Source organism: Cebidichthys violaceus, unplaced genomic scaffold, assembly GCF_023349555.1.
Source record: "Cebidichthys violaceus isolate CVI_PGR_0920_01 unplaced genomic scaffold, fCebVio1.0.p SCAF_14, whole genome shotgun sequence".
In the NCBI taxonomy this organism is placed as follows: domain Eukaryota; kingdom Metazoa; phylum Chordata; class Actinopteri; order Perciformes; family Stichaeidae; genus Cebidichthys; species Cebidichthys violaceus.
In genome coordinates, this window is record NW_027176307.1 from 9,201,174 (window position 1) to 9,220,857 (window position 19,684).

Genomic DNA, 19,684 nt, shown 5'->3' on the forward strand with positions numbered 1-19,684 from the left:
GTATTTTACAAGGGGTTTGAATGCAGCTCAGCCGATCATAATCAAAGAAGGGAACTATCTGTTTTATAAATTACAATTTTTACCACAGAGCAGGTGCAGCTCAAGGCTTAGAACAGGCTCATTTCCCAACTCCTTCTCATAGTGTTTCTCATATTTTACTCATTTTGGCATTGCACAGGATTTGGCCACCAGTGGTACCACATACTGTAGCACACAGGTGACTGTCTGCAGACAGCAGCCCCTCCAGTGCCAATATAGTGATTGCTATTTTACGGTATTTCAACCTAGTGTAACTAATTATGTTAACGGGATTAGAAGTGCTTTAGTGTTGTGTATAATGACCATACAAATGCAGGATTGTTGTGTATACTAACCTGTAAAATTTTTGCCCAATTCTTAAAGGCCACCCACTACGCTTCTTTCCAGCTCAAGCTGATGAAAACAAGTCCAATCGGCCAGTTTACCACCCAACCTGGCAACACTGCAATTTAGCAAAATCTGCCAAGTGGGGCTATTGAGGTTTGGTTAAGAATCAAAGTAAAAAAAATTAACAAATGGAATTGTGTTGAGGCATACCAAAAAAACTGATGAGTTGACGCTCGCTCATCATTGGTCAACTATGTCCTTTTATTGTATCTTCGATGACTCATGCAAACAAACTGCAGTCCCATTCCTGATTGGACAACAACAATTATAGTGATTAGATAGATGTTGATAAGTATAAAGGTTCTGCACATCAGCACTAATGCATGGACAATCGTGAGAGTTAAACAGGTATGATGTAAAAATGTACAGAATTGTTGTGTTGACTGTCAAATATATATACAGTATATATATTCTTTTATGTGTCAAGTAACATATCAGGCTTGAATTACACATTACCTTCTTAACTTTGCGAAACAAAATGTAACAAATAAATGCATGGATGTAAATGTATTGAATTGTTTAAATATCAGATACCAGATCTGCCTCTTGCCCAGATACCATAGGTATACATCAAATCAATGCTTACTGCTAATGTGTCTTTAATTGTAGGAACACTCAAACATGGAACCAGAAGTCACTTTCAACTGGACCAACATTGTGACTGCCACACATCCCTGCTACGAAATAGATAGTTTCTATTTCATACTGACAAAAAACCCTTCTATTATTTGTGTATTGTTATATATTTTCCTAATGTTATTGTCTGTTGTGACAATATGTGGAAACCTTCTTGTTACAATATCTGTCTTTTATTTCCAACAGCTCCACACTCCTACTAACTACCTTATTCTGTCTCTGGCTGTGGCTGACATGCTTGTTGGGATCATAGTCTTTCCTTTCAGCATGGCATTCTCACTTAGCTCGTGTTTGTATCATGAGGGTTTATTTTGCAAAGTATGAAGCACTTTTGATATATCACTGAGCACAGCTTCTATTCTGAACTATGTTCTATGTTGTATTTCTATTGACAGATATTATGCAATATGTCAGCCTCTGACCTATAAAACTAAAATAAGCTATCGTGTTATTGTGATCATGATCCTGGTAAGCTGGGGGGTCTCTGTTCTAATTGGAGTTAGCATCATAATTGCTGGATTAAATAATGAAAAATGTGAGGAAAGGTGTTTAATTGATGTACTCATAGAAAACACTCTTGGACCTATATTGTCATTTTATCTTCCAGTGATCATAATGCTCTGTATCTATCTAAAGATTTTCCTTGTGGCACAGAGACAGGCACGCAGCATCTGGAACACAACCTGTCAGAGAACAAAGTGTGGGGCCACTGTCAGTAAGATGGAGAGAAAGGCCACCAAAACTCTGGCTACTGTTTTAGGAGTTTTTCTATTATGCTGGACTCCTTTCTTTCTTTGTGTCACCTTCTTGCCTTTCATTAATAATTCAGTACCACTTCCTGTGATTGAAACCCTAAACTGAATTGCACTCTCCAATTCAATGCTCAATCCATTTATTTATGCTTTCTTTTACAGCTGGTCCAGAACAGCTTTTAGAATGATCATCTCTAAAAGCTGAAATGCCAACTTAAATTATACTTTTTTTGTGTTTTAAGTATATTTGAAATATATTGGGAGTATTTTACAAATATGTAAATATTACAATATTAATATATTTATATTGAGGTAATAGTATACCAAAAGTTATACTTTTGGCTTATTCCAATTACGAAGAAAGCACACTCTTATCACTATGCTATATTACTTTGTACACTACATACTTATACATCACAATATTATAAATGCATTACCAAATGCTGAATGAACTTCCCAGATAGTAATCAAACACTTTATTGAAATTCAAATATATATTTATAATAGTACATTGCAAATACACTGCCAAGAATTGTACTATTTGCAAATATATAAAATGTACCAACATCGTAAATCTAACAATTTGCAAATTAAAACTTTAAACACTTTCAAATAATTGTAATAGTGCATTTTTGAGAAATATAAGAAAAATATACTTAAGAGAGCAAAACATGTTCTGATTTAAGTTTACATGGTGCATGTATTACTAAACAAAACAGAAGGACCATGTTTCAGATTAAAACACAGAAGAACACTGAACCATCAAAAAGAATTGCACCGCTGCAGACTCTCGCTCACTAAATAGAAACACAAACATGCTCCACGTTATGTTCCCTAAATAGAAATACAAACATGATCCACGTTATGTTCCTTTCTTTTGGTTGAACTGCTCGTTCACTTCCGTCTGATGATCGCTCGCACGGCCGAGGCACTCGTCTGCGGAAACTCTTGAATAACAGCGTCTGTTGAGAAGAGAGATGATGTCACAGCATATTCATACAACATTTTCTTCTATTTTGACTACACAGGAAATCCTGTTAAACCAATATTATTTTTTGAACAGTAAATCAGGATTAACTTGAGGAAATATATCAATATGATATGCTAATATTCCTACCAGTGCAGGTCAAACATATTTCATCACTGGTGGTGTGTTTACCACCAACATGTGATCCTGCTGCTTTATAAATCACAGAAGCCTTAAATTGTCTACATACGACTCAACTTACCTACCCGTTTTGGCCTGCACTTTGGCAATGTCCAGTTGTCTTTTAGGAGGTCCCACTTTCCCAGACTTCCCAGTCAGGGTGGACAGTGGAAGGACCTCCTTTGTGAACACCAGGGCAGCCAGCTCCTGGCAAAAAAGGGTCATGCGTGATCAATGAAGCCGCAGGAAGGCTCTCTTTGAAACTGTCACTGTGCTGCCAGCCAAGGCGTGCTGTATATGAGAGAACCAATGGAACACATTAATATACAGTTGGAAGATCTCTACCTACCTATTAGGAATTGATAGACGTTATTCACATGTGAATACGACGAGCCGGATCTTCCTTCCAGCTCCTCTATGGCTGACGACCATCATTATGTTGCCTGTGTATTCGTCAAGCTGTGCCAGGAACGTGGCTTGACCAAAGTGGTTATACGCATGCATTCTGCATTTACCTGAAAAAAACAGTGAAAGAAATGTTTTATTGTTTTAGCTTGCAATCTTTAAGCAATTCATACCTACTTCCTACTGATTTTCCACACACCTTACATTCCCATACACCCATTCACATGTTCTACCTAAAGGAGAAAAAAAAAAAAAAAACAAGGTCAAGATAGAGCCAACATTTCTGCAGAAAACTATGGCTTAGTTCGTATAGAACGTAACAATGCCATCATATGTCATGTTACTCACCTACATTGAGAAGTTGCCTGGACAAGACGTGATCTACTTTGTTGATTCGGCCCGTAGTGTTGTACCTGAAAGTAATGGAAAATATTACAAGGTTAGTTTTCAACCAGAATGACAAATAACCAGCTGCAGAGGTGCGTCTACCTGATCTTGCATTGTACATATTTTAAAGTATATTATTCCATATTTAGTTGTCAATACACCAAATCACATTCCCTGCATATGAAACACTAACATTAATTGGCAATAAATCGGATTTATTTTATTTATTTTTTCAGGCCACCGGAGTATAACGAGACACTTATACTGTAATGTCAACCAACTGTGTAAACCTCTCTGCAGTTTAGCTCGTGCCGAGCTCGAGCAGCAGGTGCTAGCCGGTTAAGATGTAGGTAGCCTGTGTTAGCAAATGACGCAGCCTGAGCTGCATTAGCATAACCGGCTATAGTCTAGCTAACCATTAGCAGCAGAAGGGCGTTCCGCCTCGGGGCATCGTGAAACGAAGCTTAGCATCAGGCGCGGGTTGCGACAAGCCCCGCAGTGCACGACAACCAGCGTTGTTACCTTTCACGCGGTGTTTCTAGCTAGTGCTGAGCCAGATAGCAAATGCGAGCGAACCACGGTGTGACTATAGCCACATGGTGGAAGTTAACTGTTGACGCACACAGCCTGAGAGGCAGCAGCTTGGTGAGCAGAGTGTTCTCTACCGAAGGTCCTCTGCTTTGGAAGCAACGTCGCGACGAAGCCAGAGTATTTCACAATCAGCGCAACTATGCTAACCGGCGCCAAAGCCGCTAGCTCTTGCTAACTCACATAGCAGGCCATTCTACATCCTCGGACACGTGCTGACCTAAATTCACCAACCTCTCAAATATAATTGTCAAAAGAACCATATCCGTCTTCGCAAAACAAATACTTCTAAAATAACATGTTACTTAAGATGGCAGATGATTGGATTTACCTTATAACTTGGTCCTGCTCGGTCGGTCAGAATGCCAAGTCCACGCTCAGAGTCACGTGTCACGTTGGTGAAGTGACATTTTCTTATGCAGAGCGTCACGTGATGATTCAGTCACGTAAAGTTTACTTGATTTGCCTACATTCAGGTTATACATATTTTCAGGTTATTGCATATTTACGTAATGTTTAAGTGTTTGAATGAATAAACTTTTGATTTCATACATTTCAGCTACATTTTACTTAAAAATATTATTGAATGATTATGAGTGTAGCTATTTGTGTACTTTATACAATTTTGATAATTTAAACAATTGTAAAGGTTATAAAGGGGCTTTCGGTGCATCATTCTTCTAATACACATAATCAATAATAATTAACATTTTCCTCTAGAAATATACACATAATGTACTGAAATATTAGCATGAATAAGATGTACTAAAACGGCAAGATATCAAAATAGTTTAAAAATGTGCATCCGGTGCATTTGTTTCAATGGTAATTTAGAGCATACATTTTGAAATATAAAAAAAATATGTTTGAAAACAAAGTTCAAATAAGTACATTTAAGTAATTGCACAGAACTTTCACTTAAAGTATATTTTTTATAATATATTTCTTGAAAGTATACTACAGTACAATTATTTTAAAGTGTGTTAAAAGTTGAATTTTGAAAATAGGTGAAAGTAACTATTGAAAATGTCAGTATATTTTAAATACAAAAAAGTAAAAAAATTTTTTGCCTGGGCACACACACACACACACACACACACACACACACACACACACACACACACACACACACACACACACGTTCAGCAAGTTGTTACATTTTTTTGTTGTTTGGCATCTCACAGGACACTGTATCCTAGGTTTGATTGGACAAGTGAGTTTGTATTAATTATAGTAATGAGGCAGGAATTAGTAAATATTAAGTGTAACTGCAGAGTGCCACAGTAATCAAGGACTTCCATTCCAGTGTTTCTGGAGGGTTCAATAGGTATGGTATGAAAATGTATGAAGAGCTAATATAAAAGAAAACTAATGTTTGAATTGTGCATTAGTACTGAATATAATATTTTGTCAATCAAATGCTTAGAACTGAACATTTCTCAATAATATTTTCCATACTGTGTGTGGATATCTGAATGACAGGAATGCATTAGCTCTGAAATGGATATGAGCATTAACAGGAGTAATGTGCTTACTGATATACATCCCTGCTACAAAATAGATGTCTCTTACGTACTAACAAGCAACCCTTCTGCAATATGTGTATTGTTTCATATTTTCCTTGGCTCATTATCTGCTATAACTGTATTTGGAAACCTTCTTGTAATAATCTCCATCACTTACTTTAAACAGCTCTACACTTCTACAAACTACCTCATACTCTCTCTTGCTGTGGCTGATCTACTTGTTGGGCTTTTAGTCTTTCCTCTCACCATGGAATTCTCTATAACCTCATGTTTGTACAATGAAGATTTATTTTGTAAAGTACGGAGCACCTTTGATGTATTACTGTGCACATCTTCTATTCTAAACTTGTGTTGTATTTCTATTGACCGATATTATGCTGTGTGTCAGCCTCTGACATACAGAGCTAAGATAAATAATAATGTTGTTGTGATCATGATCTTGGTGAGCTGGGGGGTTTCTGCTATAATTGGAATCGGCTTCATAATTGTAGGAATAAACCAAGAAAAATGTGCCGGAACATGTTTGATCGTTACTTTAATGGCAAACATTTTGGGACTTATTTTCTCATTTTACCTCCCAGCGATTGTAATGCTCTGTATCTATCTGAAGATTTTCCTGGTGGCACAGAGACAGGCACGCAGCATCCAGAACACAACCCGTCAGAGAACAAAGTGTGTGGCCACTGTCACTAAGATGGAGAGAAAGGCCACCAAAACTCTGGCTATTGTGATGGGGACTTTTTTGCTGTCTTGGCTTCCTTTCTTTATTTGTACTACCGTTCTTTCTTTCAGTCATGTTTACGTGCCACTTCCTTTGATCGAATTACTTAATTGGCTTGCACTGTCAAATTCAATGCTCAATCCGTTTATTTATGCTTTGTTTTACAGCTGGTTCAGATCAGCTTTCAGAATGATAATTTCTGGAAAAATAATTCAAGGTGATTTTACAAACTCAAAACTGCACTAATTAATGGTTAGCTGTGCTGAAATACAGTATGTATTGTCTACAAGTGTCGATGATGAAAATATCCACATGCAAAAAGATACACAAATATGTATGCACAGTATATACACACACTATACCATGGGTATTCAATTAAAATTCCAAAAGGTCCAGATTGAGAAAACCTCCTTGGGCAAAGGTCCGGAACATTACAATAATATTTAACTTGTGCTATATATATAGCACTATATATTAGTGCTGGGCAAGTTAACGTGTTACTATCATGTTAACACATTAATTAATTACACTTTTTTTGAGTTTTTAAAGTGTTTTTTTTGTTTGGAATATGTAAAATAAGCATATCATTTAGTTATCGATACTGAGAATTTAACAAACATAAAAAAAGCAAAAAACATGACGGAGATAGGTTTGCAGTTTTCAAGGTGTATATTTCAAATTGCATCTATTATACACATGAAAATAAAGTTGTGAATACTGTCTGAATATCTATTATCAGAATCATTATAACTGTATTTTAACTGCTACTGTGTAAAGGGAATACTGCTGTTAAAAATAACCTTATTTGTTTAAAGTGTTTGCAAACCAAATGTTATTGCACTTTTGTTCATATAGCAGTACTTTTAAAATAAAAGTGCGCAATACACTACTTTTGAATTCATTATTGAATTTTGCACATAATGCGATTAATCGCAAAAAAATCTTACAATTAATCAAGATAAAAATTGTAATCGTTGCGCAGCACTAATATATATTCAAGAAGCCTAGTAGTAGTAACAACGTCTCTGTGTAGTCAACAACTGTCAAATCAAAATAAGAAAGTACACATCAATTATATTTTAACAATTATTATTCACAGTTTTCAAATTTAACTGGATGGATTATAAATAATACATAGAAATACATAAATAAATGTTCTTCTCATTTCAAGTAAAATAAGGGCTGGATTAAAGAATAACTGACATAACAGAAAGCTTTTGAAAAATGTGCATCTTAAAATAAAGTACTTAATTTTAGAAAAATTAATTTCACTGAATTGCCCTGCAGCTTTAAATTCAGTTCATTACATTACATTCCAGTCATTTAGCAGACGCGTTTATTCAAAGCGACTTACAATTCAGTATTTATCTACACACCGTAGGCACAGCTACGGGAGCAATTTTGGGGTTAAGTGTCTTGCTCAAGGACACATTGACACGAGACTAGCGGAGCATTCTCTCTGTTAACATCATTGTTTAGAAGTGAATTCATGTGTTTGATTTTGATCATATTGCGCTCTTAGGTTTATTTTCTGTCTTCATTTCAGATGTGAGTGGATACGTTTACTCAAAAGATTTGAGCTTTGTCTCGTAGTGGCGCTTCACATTACCGCTTTTAATAATCGTCACGGTCTCTGAACATATGAGACAAACTGGTTTTAAACTGAATTTACCTATAAGAGTCTGATCATTCTTGGTTAAAGACTCTGGTCTCTCTGGCCACTTTTCTCTTTTTGGAGAACGTCATGTAAAATAACTTATCTGACTCACGTTATTATTCTCCTACTCTTCGTTCTCTTTCCTCATCTCTCCCCCGTGTGTGTAAATCTCACTCGAGTCAGGAAACTTGTCAGAATACCCATATTTGACTGGCTGAGCTGCATCACATGATGTGATTTGCGCCGTTGAACAAGTGCCGTAAAGGCTGAAAAAGCTGCGCCGGTTAGAATAGAAGTGCTCCGTCAAAATTTAATAATTCTCAATTATCTATCGGTTTTAGGTCCTGGGTCCGGATGCAACGGTGCCTAGGTCCGGATCCGGACCGCAGTCCGCCTATTAGTGACCCCTGTACTATACTATAGACTGTACTGTACCTGAGATAAAAGTATAAAAACTACTTTGAATAAATCTTTTGAAATCTATATGAACGTTTTATAATAATTATGCAGCTTTTTAACGATATTAAAATAGAATGTGAACAACAGATTTCCATTGATTAATTACTGGTACAACATGACACACACAAGGTTGTGATTTTGAGTAGCCTTGTTGCCATTCAATTGTCTAGCAACCTTGAAACTACATTTTGTCACAAAAAAAGTAACGTTAAGAAAAAAGTACAGGAAGGCACGTTTCCATCAACTTGTTTGGAGCGAATAAACTAGAACAGGGGTCTTCAACGTTTTTCAGGCCAAGGACCCACAAACTGATAGAGAGATGGAACAGGGACCCCCTAAGGGGAGAGAGCAGATAATGTATCTTCAAATGGTAGTCCTCCCTGGAACTCTCTCGGTGCAAAGCCGAAGAGTAAATCACACCCTCAGGATGTGGGAGGACGACTAACAGGCAGAGCCCAGCGCCCTGAGATTTGTGATGCAACTGGCTGGCCTGCACTAACACACTGGCAGAAGTCCTCCTCAACCCTTGCACTCAAATGGACAAAGCCAAGGACAGCTGAGAAAAGTAAAACCAGCAAAAAACCACCACAACTTCAAAACATATTTGCTCCATTGGCAAGGCATTGTCGCAGGATCCTAAATCTCCATCTGATGACCTGGATAAGCGGTGACCGTGGCTAAGTGGAGAGCAGGGTCGCCTTTCAATCAGAGGGTTGGCAGTTCGATCCCCGTCTCCTGCTCTACTAGTCTCATGTCAATGTGTCCTTGTGCAAGACACTTAACCCCAGAATGTCTCCCGTAGCTGCGTCTACGGTGTGTAAATAGATACTGAATTGTAAGTCGCTTTGGATAAAAGCGTCTGATAAATGACCGTAATGTAAATAAACAGCTATCTTCTCAAAGCAGGGTAAGAACTGAAAGTAAATGTGAGAGTAAAAGGCCACAGGGAAAGCTAATGACTGGGCCGGAGACTCTGATTATTGGTGACTATGCTGTAAAAGATGTCAGAACGATGTGCAGCAAGAATACCAAAATACTCTGCTTTCCATAAGATACGGTCTCTAACATGAGAAACAAAATCCTGGACATCGTGGCTGACCATCCCACGGTGAAAAACATCATCGTGCAGACAGGAAGCTGTGATATTGTGAAACAACAGTCTGAAGTTCTGAAGCAAGACTTTATTGATCTGTTAAACACAGTCAGCTCTGTCTGGCACCATGCCCCTCTCCCACTTAAAGGCAATAATTGATATCTTCTGGGTCCAGGCTACAAGGATAATGACACCAATGATTCTCTCCAGGAAAAGTCGGGGCCCTGTTTGCAGCTAGCCTTCTCAATTCCTGTCCTGATAGTTTATAGAAAAAGAAAGGTGAGGCTGCGAGGAAACAATAGTAAACCTTCAAACTTATCAAACTTAACACTCATTCCTCGTCAGCCTGTCCAAATAAATTTGGCAAATAAAGCTTTAACCACATTAAACTTAGCTTTATTAAATGTCAGGTCTCTATCAGGAAAAACATTTTTAATAAATGATTTTATTGTTAGGCACAAACTGGAAATTTTGTTTTTAACTGAAACATGGTTAAACCAAGATAACAGTGCAGCTGTTCTTATTGAATCAACACCTCACAACTTCAGTTTCATGAGTGAAACAAGAGCGCATAAGAAAGGAGGTGGAGTTGCTATTTAATTTAATGATTCTCTTCAATGCAAGCAGATGTCCTTTGGTCATTTTAATTCTTTTGAATATGTGGCTCTGAATTCCACTCAAGCTTTATTCCTAAACATTTACAGACCACCTAAATACTGTGCAACCTTCTTTGATGAGTTTACTGAACTGCTGTCTATAATCTGTATTGATTTTGTCCGTGTTGTTATTGTTGGCGATTTTAATATCAATGTTGATAATCCCCAGGACAGAGGGTCTATAGAACTATGTGATGTCCTTGAAAACTATGAGCATGTGACAGGACCCACCCACAACAGAGGGCACACTCTGGACCTAATCATCACCAAGGGTGTAAACATTTCCAAGGTTGCTGTGACTGATGTTGCACTCTCTAATCATTTCTGTGTTTTCTTTGAGAGTGCAATCTCCTTGCACACAAATGTCCAAACCGAGGTTGTGATAAAGAGTTACATCTCTGAAAACACCAGTGAACTATTTATTCAGAAGTACTCCTCCACACCAGCCCTCTCTTGCATCTCAGTCAATGAGCTTGTAGATACCTTCAATTCTAAAGTTAAACATGTTATTGATGCCATTGCACCCACTAAAGTGAAGGTTGTCTCGGGTAAGCAAAGATCTCCTTGGAGAAATGCTACGCTGGTCCGAATAGAGAAAACAGAGTGTCGGAAAGCTGAACGCAGGTGGTGAAAAACAAATCTCCAGGTTCACTGTGACATCTATAAAGAGAGACTTCGCAATTATAATTTGGAACTTAGAAATGCAAGGCAGTCCTTCTTCTCTGACATCATAACCAAAAACAATAACAATACACGCGCCTTATTTGCTACCGTCGACAGGCTAACAAACCCTCCAGTGTCAGTAGCTGCTGAGCTCCAATCCACCTGGGCATGCAATCAATTTGCCTCATTTTTTACTGACAAAATTCAGAAAATTAGACAAGCAGTCAGTGCCTCCACACCAACCACAGGATATGTGTTGTCCCCATCTCTGAATAACATCCATTCAAATATGACACAATTTCATTCAATCGACCTTAGAAGCCTAGAAGACATTATTCAACATCTGAAGTCATCCTCCTGCTGCTTGGATATTCTACCAACACACTTTTTCAAAAATATTTCAAACTGCATGACCACTGATCTTTTACAGATTGTAAACACATCCTTTCTCTCAGTGTCTTCCCACAAGCCCTAAAAACTGCAGTTATTAAACCACTCCTAAAGAAGGCTAATTTAGACTCCGCAACAATGAAAAATTATAGGCCAATATCAAACCTCCCATTTTTAAGTAAAATAATTGAAAATGTGTTTTTTCAACAACTTAACAACTTCTTGGCTGTAAATAACAGTTTTGATGTCTTCCAGTCAGGCTTTCGACAGCACCACAGTACTGAGACTGCTCTTGTTAAGGTTTTCAACGACATCCACTTAAAAAACAGACAATGGCAGAATTTCAGTCTTAGTATTACTCGATCTCAGTGCTGCATTCGACACGGTCGACCATGATATACTACTAGAAAGACAAAAAATCTGGGTGGGACTCTCTGGCACAGCACTTAACTGGTTTGAATCCTACTTGAAGGACCGAGAATACTTTGTGTCTTGTAGCAAATTACACAAATGACGTGGTGTTCCCCAAGGTTCAATACTGGGGCCTCTTCTGTTCAACATCTACATGCTTCCACTAGCTCAGATTATGGAAAACAACAAAGTGTGTTATCATAATTATGCAGACGACACACAAATCTACATAACTATGTCACCAGGGGACTATAATCCCTTATAAGGGCTGGCTAAATGCATTGAACAAATCAACAACTGGATGTGCCAGAATTTTCTTCAATTAAGCAAAGATAAAACAGAAGTAATTGTTTTTAGTACCAAGGACGAACGATTGAAAGTTAGCGCTCAGCTTCAATCACTGATGTTAAAAACCACAAACCAAGCCAGACACCTAGGTGTAGTTATGGATTCAGATCTCAACCCGAACAGCCACATCAAGACAATCACAAAATCAGCCTACTATCACCTGAAGAGCATATCAAGGATTAGAGGACTTATGTCTCAACAGGATTCGGAAAAACTTGTCCATGCATTTATCTTCAGTAGACTGGACTACTGTAACGGTGTGTTCACAGGTCTCTGTAAAAAGTCAATCAGAAAGCTGCAGCTGATTCAGAATGCTGCAGCTCGAGTCCTCACTAAGACCAAGAAAGTAGATCACATCACTCCAGTTCTGAGGTCTTTGCACTGGCTTCCTGTCCAACAAAGAATTGACTTTAAAATCCTGCTGTTGGTTTATAAAGCACTGAATGGTTTGGGGCCAAAATACATCTCTGATCTGCTGCTACCTTATGAACCATTCCGACCCCTTAGGTCGTCTGGGACCGGTCTACTTTCTGTTCCCAGAGTCAGAACTAAACATGGAGAAGCAGCGTTCAGTTTTTCTGCTCCACATATCTGGAACAAAGTCCCAGAAAGCTGCAGGTCTGCTGAGACCCTCAGCTCCTTTAAATCCAGACTGAAGACTTTTCTGTTTGCTGCTGCTTTTGATTGAACCACATTTAAGGATATTAATCAATTTCTGCATTTTACTACTGTATTTTATTTCTTAAACTGCACTGCAACTATTATTCTGTTTTTAGCTTTTTAGTGTTTTAATGATTGTTTTTAATGTTTCGATGAATGTTCTTAATTGTTTTTAAATCTCCTTTTCTTTTGCATTATGTTTTGATGCTTGTAATGGTTTTATGTGAAGCACTTTGAATTGCCTTGTTGTTGAAATGTGCTATACAAATAAACTTGCCTTGCCCTACTATATATATTCTATAAAATTGTGTTTTATATTAAACTGGGCCTAGTGCCATGTATAAACATACGTTGTTATTGTGCATTCAATACTAAGCTATTCAAATAATACACAGGTTCATATATTCATGTTTTTATTTTAAACATGTGCAAGGTACAGTAAGTAAGGTGGCCATGCCACTGCTATTTATAAACATACCTTGTCAACTGATTCCAATGCCAATATCAACATTGTCTGTCAATTGCATGATAATCATGCATACAATCTATTCAAATTGATGTTTTTATTTTAAACAAAAAAAATGAGTGATGGCTTATTAGTGCCACTGCCATGCATAAACATACCTGTTATCTTCCATACAATACTGAACAATTAAAATAATGGACAGATTTATGTTTTTTGTTCGAGTTACAAAACAATCCATTTTCGCTCATAACAATGTCCATACACTTGGATAGGAGCTGCAATGTTTTAGCCAAGACTATCTTGCAGAAATGATTGCACAAGGATTCGTGGGTGAAGTAAATGTTTTTTTATTATAAAAATTTTTTTTTTTACAACGGTATCTTCTTTTCAAATAATATTGCCGCATGCGTCCTTGTGTCTGGGATCTTAGTCAGCTGGGGACCAAATAGGCTCTCGGTCAATCACGGGTGATCTGACAGAGCCAGCATGTAACATGCAGCCTTGTGATAGGCAAAGCAGCGATAGGGGCGGGTCCTCCTCTTTGTGTGCAGGAGGCTTGGAGGGACAGGTCCAGGCTAGTCTCGCGCTGTGAGTGAACCCAGCTTGAGAGAGCTCCTGTGTGTCGCTGAATGTGTGCATTTCTGACTGAAAGATAACATCTTCTGCCTCCATTTATCCATTTGTTGGATTCATGTTCATGTGTATTTAAAGACATTTAAATTTGTAAAAAAAAAAAAAGTGACTTATCAGCCAAAAATTTCACGGACCCCTTGTTGAAGACCTCTGAACTAGACTACATTGAAGTTTTGTTAGAAGTTGATGCTAAAGGCTTCGTATGGCTGTAATTCGCCAGTAAACAGAGTAGAAAAAGTAGAGGGTGCAAACTGGAACCATGTTGGTTTTTAAAAAGCTGACTTTTCAGAATGAAACTGATCACCTCTTTTTGTAAGGATTGCAGGTACTAGAACCCAAAAGCACAACTCCGAGACAAAATACAAGTAAAGTTATTTTTAATGAGTGTTCAGGCAGGGTCAAAACCGGGAGGTCCGTCAAACAGGCAAACAAATCCAATAAGGGGCAGGCAAAAATCCAAGGTCGAATAACAGGCGGACACGGTCGTAACAGGCAGATTAGGAACAATATCTAAAGGTATGCTGGAGAGCTTGGCAATATCACACAAGACAATCTGGCAGGGAGCAAGTGCAAGTGAAGGGACCTTAATAGTGAGGGCTAATGAGGGAATGGGCTGCAGGTGAGATGGGATGTAGAGGACCAGGTGAGGGGAATGAGAGGTGATCGGGTATGAATGGTAGGATCTGAAATGACAGGAGAGTTAATTAAACAAGCAGACAGGATGAAAACAAACTAATATGAAGGGGAATTCGTGACACTTTTGGTCTGGTAAAATAAATCTGTATAGCAGTTTTGAAAAGCCTGTAACCTGTCTAATAACTATTAATAATCTCATTTCAATGACTATTAAGAGCATGAAACCAGAATCTACTGCTTACATGCACCCCTGCTATGAAATACATGGTTCTTTCATAATAACAAGGGCCCCTTCCACACCATGTGCTTTATTATATATTTTTCTTGGCTCCTTGTCTGTTGTCACAGTATGTGGAAACATTCTTGCGATGATCTCCATCATTTACTTTCAACAGTTGAACATTTTTACAAACTATTTTAGAAACAAGTCTCTTGTAATTTATTCCATTTTGAATGAATTTGTATGTTGCATAAACATTGACAGATGTGATGCATTGACAACGTTTTAGATTAAGGCCCTCATGAAGATGATGTTGATTTTAACTCACACAGTCCATGCCCTCAATTGTAATCTATGGGGAATAAGCTCCTAAGTGTAGCCAGCCAATCAGGCTTAAAGACGTAGCATTTTCAGCATATGATGCCATTCACTTCAAACTTGGAAGTGATACCAGCAAACGTTTACTCAAACAGGAATACCGCATCTGAAAGTAGCCCAATAAAGAAGCTACATTAAAACCTTCAGGGAGCAAAGACAGTCAACTGATTGCTAACATTTTAGATCCATCCATCCATCCGTCATCTTCCGCTTATGGGTCGTGGATGCAGCAGGTTTAATATTCTTGACATCACTCTTCCCAGCAAGGCTTTCCAACTCTAACTGAGGAAAACCATGGCGTTCCAGACGAGATAGTCCCTCCAGCGTGTTCTGGGTCTACCCCAGGGCCTTTTATCAGTTGGTTGTGCCCGGACCACCTTAAAAAGGAGGCGTCCAGACAGCATCCTGATCAGATGCCCGACCAACTTCAGCTGGCCCCTTTCAATGCAAAGGAACAGTAGCTCTGATCAGAACTCCCTCCGGATGTCTGAGGTCCTTTTTCTATATCTAAGGCTAAGCCCAGCCACCTTGCAAAGGAAGCTCAGTCCGCCCGCTTCTATCCGCAATCTCAAACTTATGGTCACAACCAAAAAAAATCATGTAAATGGACTGGTAAATCTAGAGCTTTACCTTCCGACTCAGCTCCTTCTTCTCCAAAATGTAACGTAACAACGATCAGAGCACTGCTGACATTGCACCAAATTGCCTGTCCATGCCATGATCTATATCACCCTTACTCGTGAACAACATCATGAGAAACCTGAACTCCCTCACATTCACACTCAGCTGCAAAGTGCCCCAGTGCATGCTGAAGGTCAAGTTCTGAAGGAGCCAACATCACATATTATCTGCAAAGAGCACAGATGCAATTCTATGGTCCCCAAACCAGACACTCACCTTAAGATCTTGTCCCTGAAAATCACAAACAGGATTGGTGACAATTTTTTGCATACAAGGCCCAGATGGCTCATAGCAACGACCCTGGTGCCCGATATTCCCACAGTATCCCCCACAGGACTCCCAGAGGGAAATAGTTGTAAGCATTCTCCAAGTCTACAATACACATGTTGACTGGATGGACAAACTCCCATGACCGTTTATTGCCAATGTATGTTGCATATACAAGGAATTTGTCATGGCGGGTGGTGCATAACATTAAAATTATGGAATACTTCAAGAGTACTGCAAGGTTAAAGAGGTGGTCCACTATTCTATGGCCAGGACGGAATACACATTGCTCCTCCTGTATCTGAGGTTTAACAATGAGTCAGAGCTACCTCTCCAACACACTGCAATACACTTTCCCAACAGACTTTCACAAACAGTGTGATACAGAGATAATCAAACCACATCCCTGGTCTCCTTTTTTAAAAAGGGTAACCACTATCTTAGTCTGCCAATCCACAGGCACTGTCCCTGACCTCCACGTAACAGTGAAGATGCATGCCAGCCAAGACAGCCCAACAATGTCCAGAGCTTTCAGCATCTTGTGGCGAAACTCATCTACCCATTGCACCCTCCAGCCGAGGAGCTTTTTTTTTACTACCTTAGTAACCTCTGCCAGGCATATGGATGGGTCATTCCCCCGAGTTTTCAAACTCGGCCTCCTCCACCAAGGACATGTTGGTCTGGTTCAGGAGTTCCTTAAATGCTCTCTTTACTGCTCGTCAAAATTCCCAGTCCGTGTCTGCAGTACTCCTCCCCTGCTGAACACAACCTCTGCAAAGATCTGCTTTCGCTTCCTGAGTTGCTAACAGTTTGCAAGAACTTCCTTGAGGCCAACTGGAAGTCCCTCTCCGTCATCTCTCTGAACTCCAACTGCAACAGGGTTTTTGCTTTGGAAACCACAGCTGCAGTCCTTCTAGCCAAGCTGTACCCGTTCAGCTTGGCGGCCTCTTTCATTCTTAGGTTGCCGCCACAACAGGCACCAAAGACTTTCTGACCACAACTGCTAGCAGTCTCTTCCACAATGGAGGCTTTGAACATGGCCCACATGAATTCCATATCCCCAGCCTCCCCGGGATTGCATGAAGAATTCTTTCAAAGGTTGGAGTTGTAGACTTCGAGGACAGTGGCCTCTGCAAGACATTGTCAGTTCAGCCAAACTACATGATTGGGTTCACCAATCACCATTTCCGTTCGCCTAATCCAACTCACCACAAAATGGTGATCAGTTGTCAGCTCTGCTCCTCTCTTCACCCGAGTTTCCAAGACATATGGCTGCAGATCTGATGATACAACCACAAAGTCAATCATGGAACCTTTGCCTACGGTGTTCTGCTACCAAATACACTTACGGACCGCCCTATGCTGGAACATGGTGTTTATTATGTCCTATCCATGACTAGCACAGGAGTCCAACACTTGGGTTAAGATCAGGCTGGCCGTTCCTCCCAATCACCCTGCTCCAGGTTTCTCCATCGTTAATTATGCGAGTGTTTAAGTCCCCTAGCAGAGCTATAGAGTTCCTAGTTGTCGCCCTTTCCAAAATGCCACGCAGAGACTCATCGAAGGCTGGGTACTCCAAACTTGTGTTCGGTGCATAAGCACAGGAGCTCTTGCCCCTGACAACACAACTCCCAGGGTCACATAAATGCCTCCACCAAGTTACCTTATTGGAGGAAAAATATGTAAAAATATTTAGACAAAATGATTTAATTAATTCCCATGTAGGAAGACATAACATTGACATTATGTAAGATAAAACCTGATCAGAACAGAGGCTGTTACAGTATGGCTCAAAAGTTACAATGAATATGTGAGACCAGATAATAAAAGTAATAACTAAGCACATTTATTAACAAAGTTAATCAAAAAAATATAACAAACGTGGAAAGTCAGTAATCAGTAATTCAAGCACGTGTGGGTGCAATGTATGTGACAGAACCACGACAGGAGGCAAGACCATGGTCCAGGTATATCCAGGATCCATGGGAACCTGCGAGGCGAGAAAGCACAGAGACTGGTGAAGAAGCAAAGTTAATAATGAGCATTAATGGTATTGGCAATATAAAATAGTAATAATACAAGTGATTTTAGCTGTCACGGGGTGTGGTGGAGGACTCAAAAGCAGACATGACAAGAAGCAAGTGGAACGGGTTTTAATGAACCAAGAACACAAAAGGAAACTTAGAAGAACACAGCAGGGAATCCGAGGACAAGACGAGGAGGACTGGACTCAGACTCTCGGAGACGGGGTTCCGGATTTTGGAGACGGGTCACCGGGAAACAGAATTCAGATTGTGGCCCAGCGGGTTCAGGAAGGAGGCAGCGCCGGAACTGGAGGTCGCTGCGGCTCGGAGGCGGCGGCAGGAGGAACTGGAGGTCACTGCAGCTCGGAGGCGGCGGCAGGATCCGGGAGTACCTGCAACTCAGTGGCGACAGCTGGAGTCGGCCGGACCGCTGACCGGACGCAGGGAGCTGGAGTCGGCCAGACCGCCGACAGGACACAAGGAGCTGAAGTCATCTGTGGCCCCGCGGAGTAGGAAACGGGGGCTCCTGCGGCCCAGCGGAGACGGGGACTCGCTGCGGCCCAGCAGGAATGGGGAATTACTGCGGCCCAGCGGGAATGGGGAATTACTGCGGCCCAGCGGGAATGGGGAATTACTGCGGCCCAGCGGGAATGGCGAATCACTGCGGCCCAGCGGAAACGGGAACATGACTCTTCTGCTTCTCCCTCCTTCGAGAGTTGGAAAGGCATTCCATCCACTCACGGTTGGCCTTCTGGATACTCAGAGGCCCTCCAAAGGCCAGACGGGTTCCTGCAAACTGTTCATACCATTCTGGGGAAAAGCGGTGGTCTGCTGAGTCCATTTGAGGTAAGATCATTCTATCACGGGGTGTGGTGGAGGACTCAAGAGCAGACATGACAAGAAGCAGAGAGGAACGAGTTTTAATGAACTAAGAACACAAAAGGAAACTTACAAGAACGGAGGACATGTCGAGAGACGAGGGGGGAAATCCGGCAGGACGAGGCAGGGCAGACAGACTGGAAAATCTGGAGCAGGACGAGCCAAACGGGTGGGTTTACATGACAATGATCTGGTGTTTATATAGTGGCTGAATAAGAGGCAGGTGAGGGGAGTTGTGCTGATGAGGAGGGAGTGCTTGATTAGTGATCAGAGGCAGGTGGAGGGAGTTAGGCTGATGAATAGAGTGAGGAGGGTGTGGAGTGATAGGAGAGAAGGGGCAGAGCTGTGACATTAGCAGTGGGAGTCAGCAGGGCTATGGCGGGAGGAAGGACCAGGGTCCAGATGAAACCACGATCCATGGAACCTGTGAGGCAAGAAAGCACAAAGACTCAGAGGAAGAAACAAAGTCAGTAATGTGCGTTAATGGTATCGGTAATAGAATTAATAATGTTAATAATGAAAATGGTAGTAGGTGTCAGCAGGGCCAGGGCGACTGGAAGGACCACTGTCCAGAT

The 19,684-nt window shown here is 40.2% G+C and overlaps 1 protein-coding gene and 2 pseudogenes across 1 annotated transcript; all 3 read left to right on the forward strand.

Moving 5' to 3' along the window:
* The first annotated feature begins 1,047 nt into the window (after positions 1-1,047).
* LOC137871115 (trace amine-associated receptor 1-like) lies at positions 1,048-2,019 on the forward strand (annotated as a pseudogene).
* Positions 2,020-5,841: 3,822 nt separating this feature from the next.
* On the forward strand, positions 5,842-6,834 carry LOC137871118 (trace amine-associated receptor 1-like). The gene has a single exon (XM_068708736.1). It carries the CDS (start codon positions 5,842-5,844, stop codon positions 6,832-6,834), a length of 993 nt encoding a protein of 330 aa, XP_068564837.1.
* A 2,936-nt stretch (positions 6,835-9,770) lies between these two features.
* On the forward strand, positions 9,771-19,065 carry LOC137871407 (uncharacterized; annotated as a pseudogene).
* Positions 19,066-19,684: the final 619 nt, after the last annotated feature.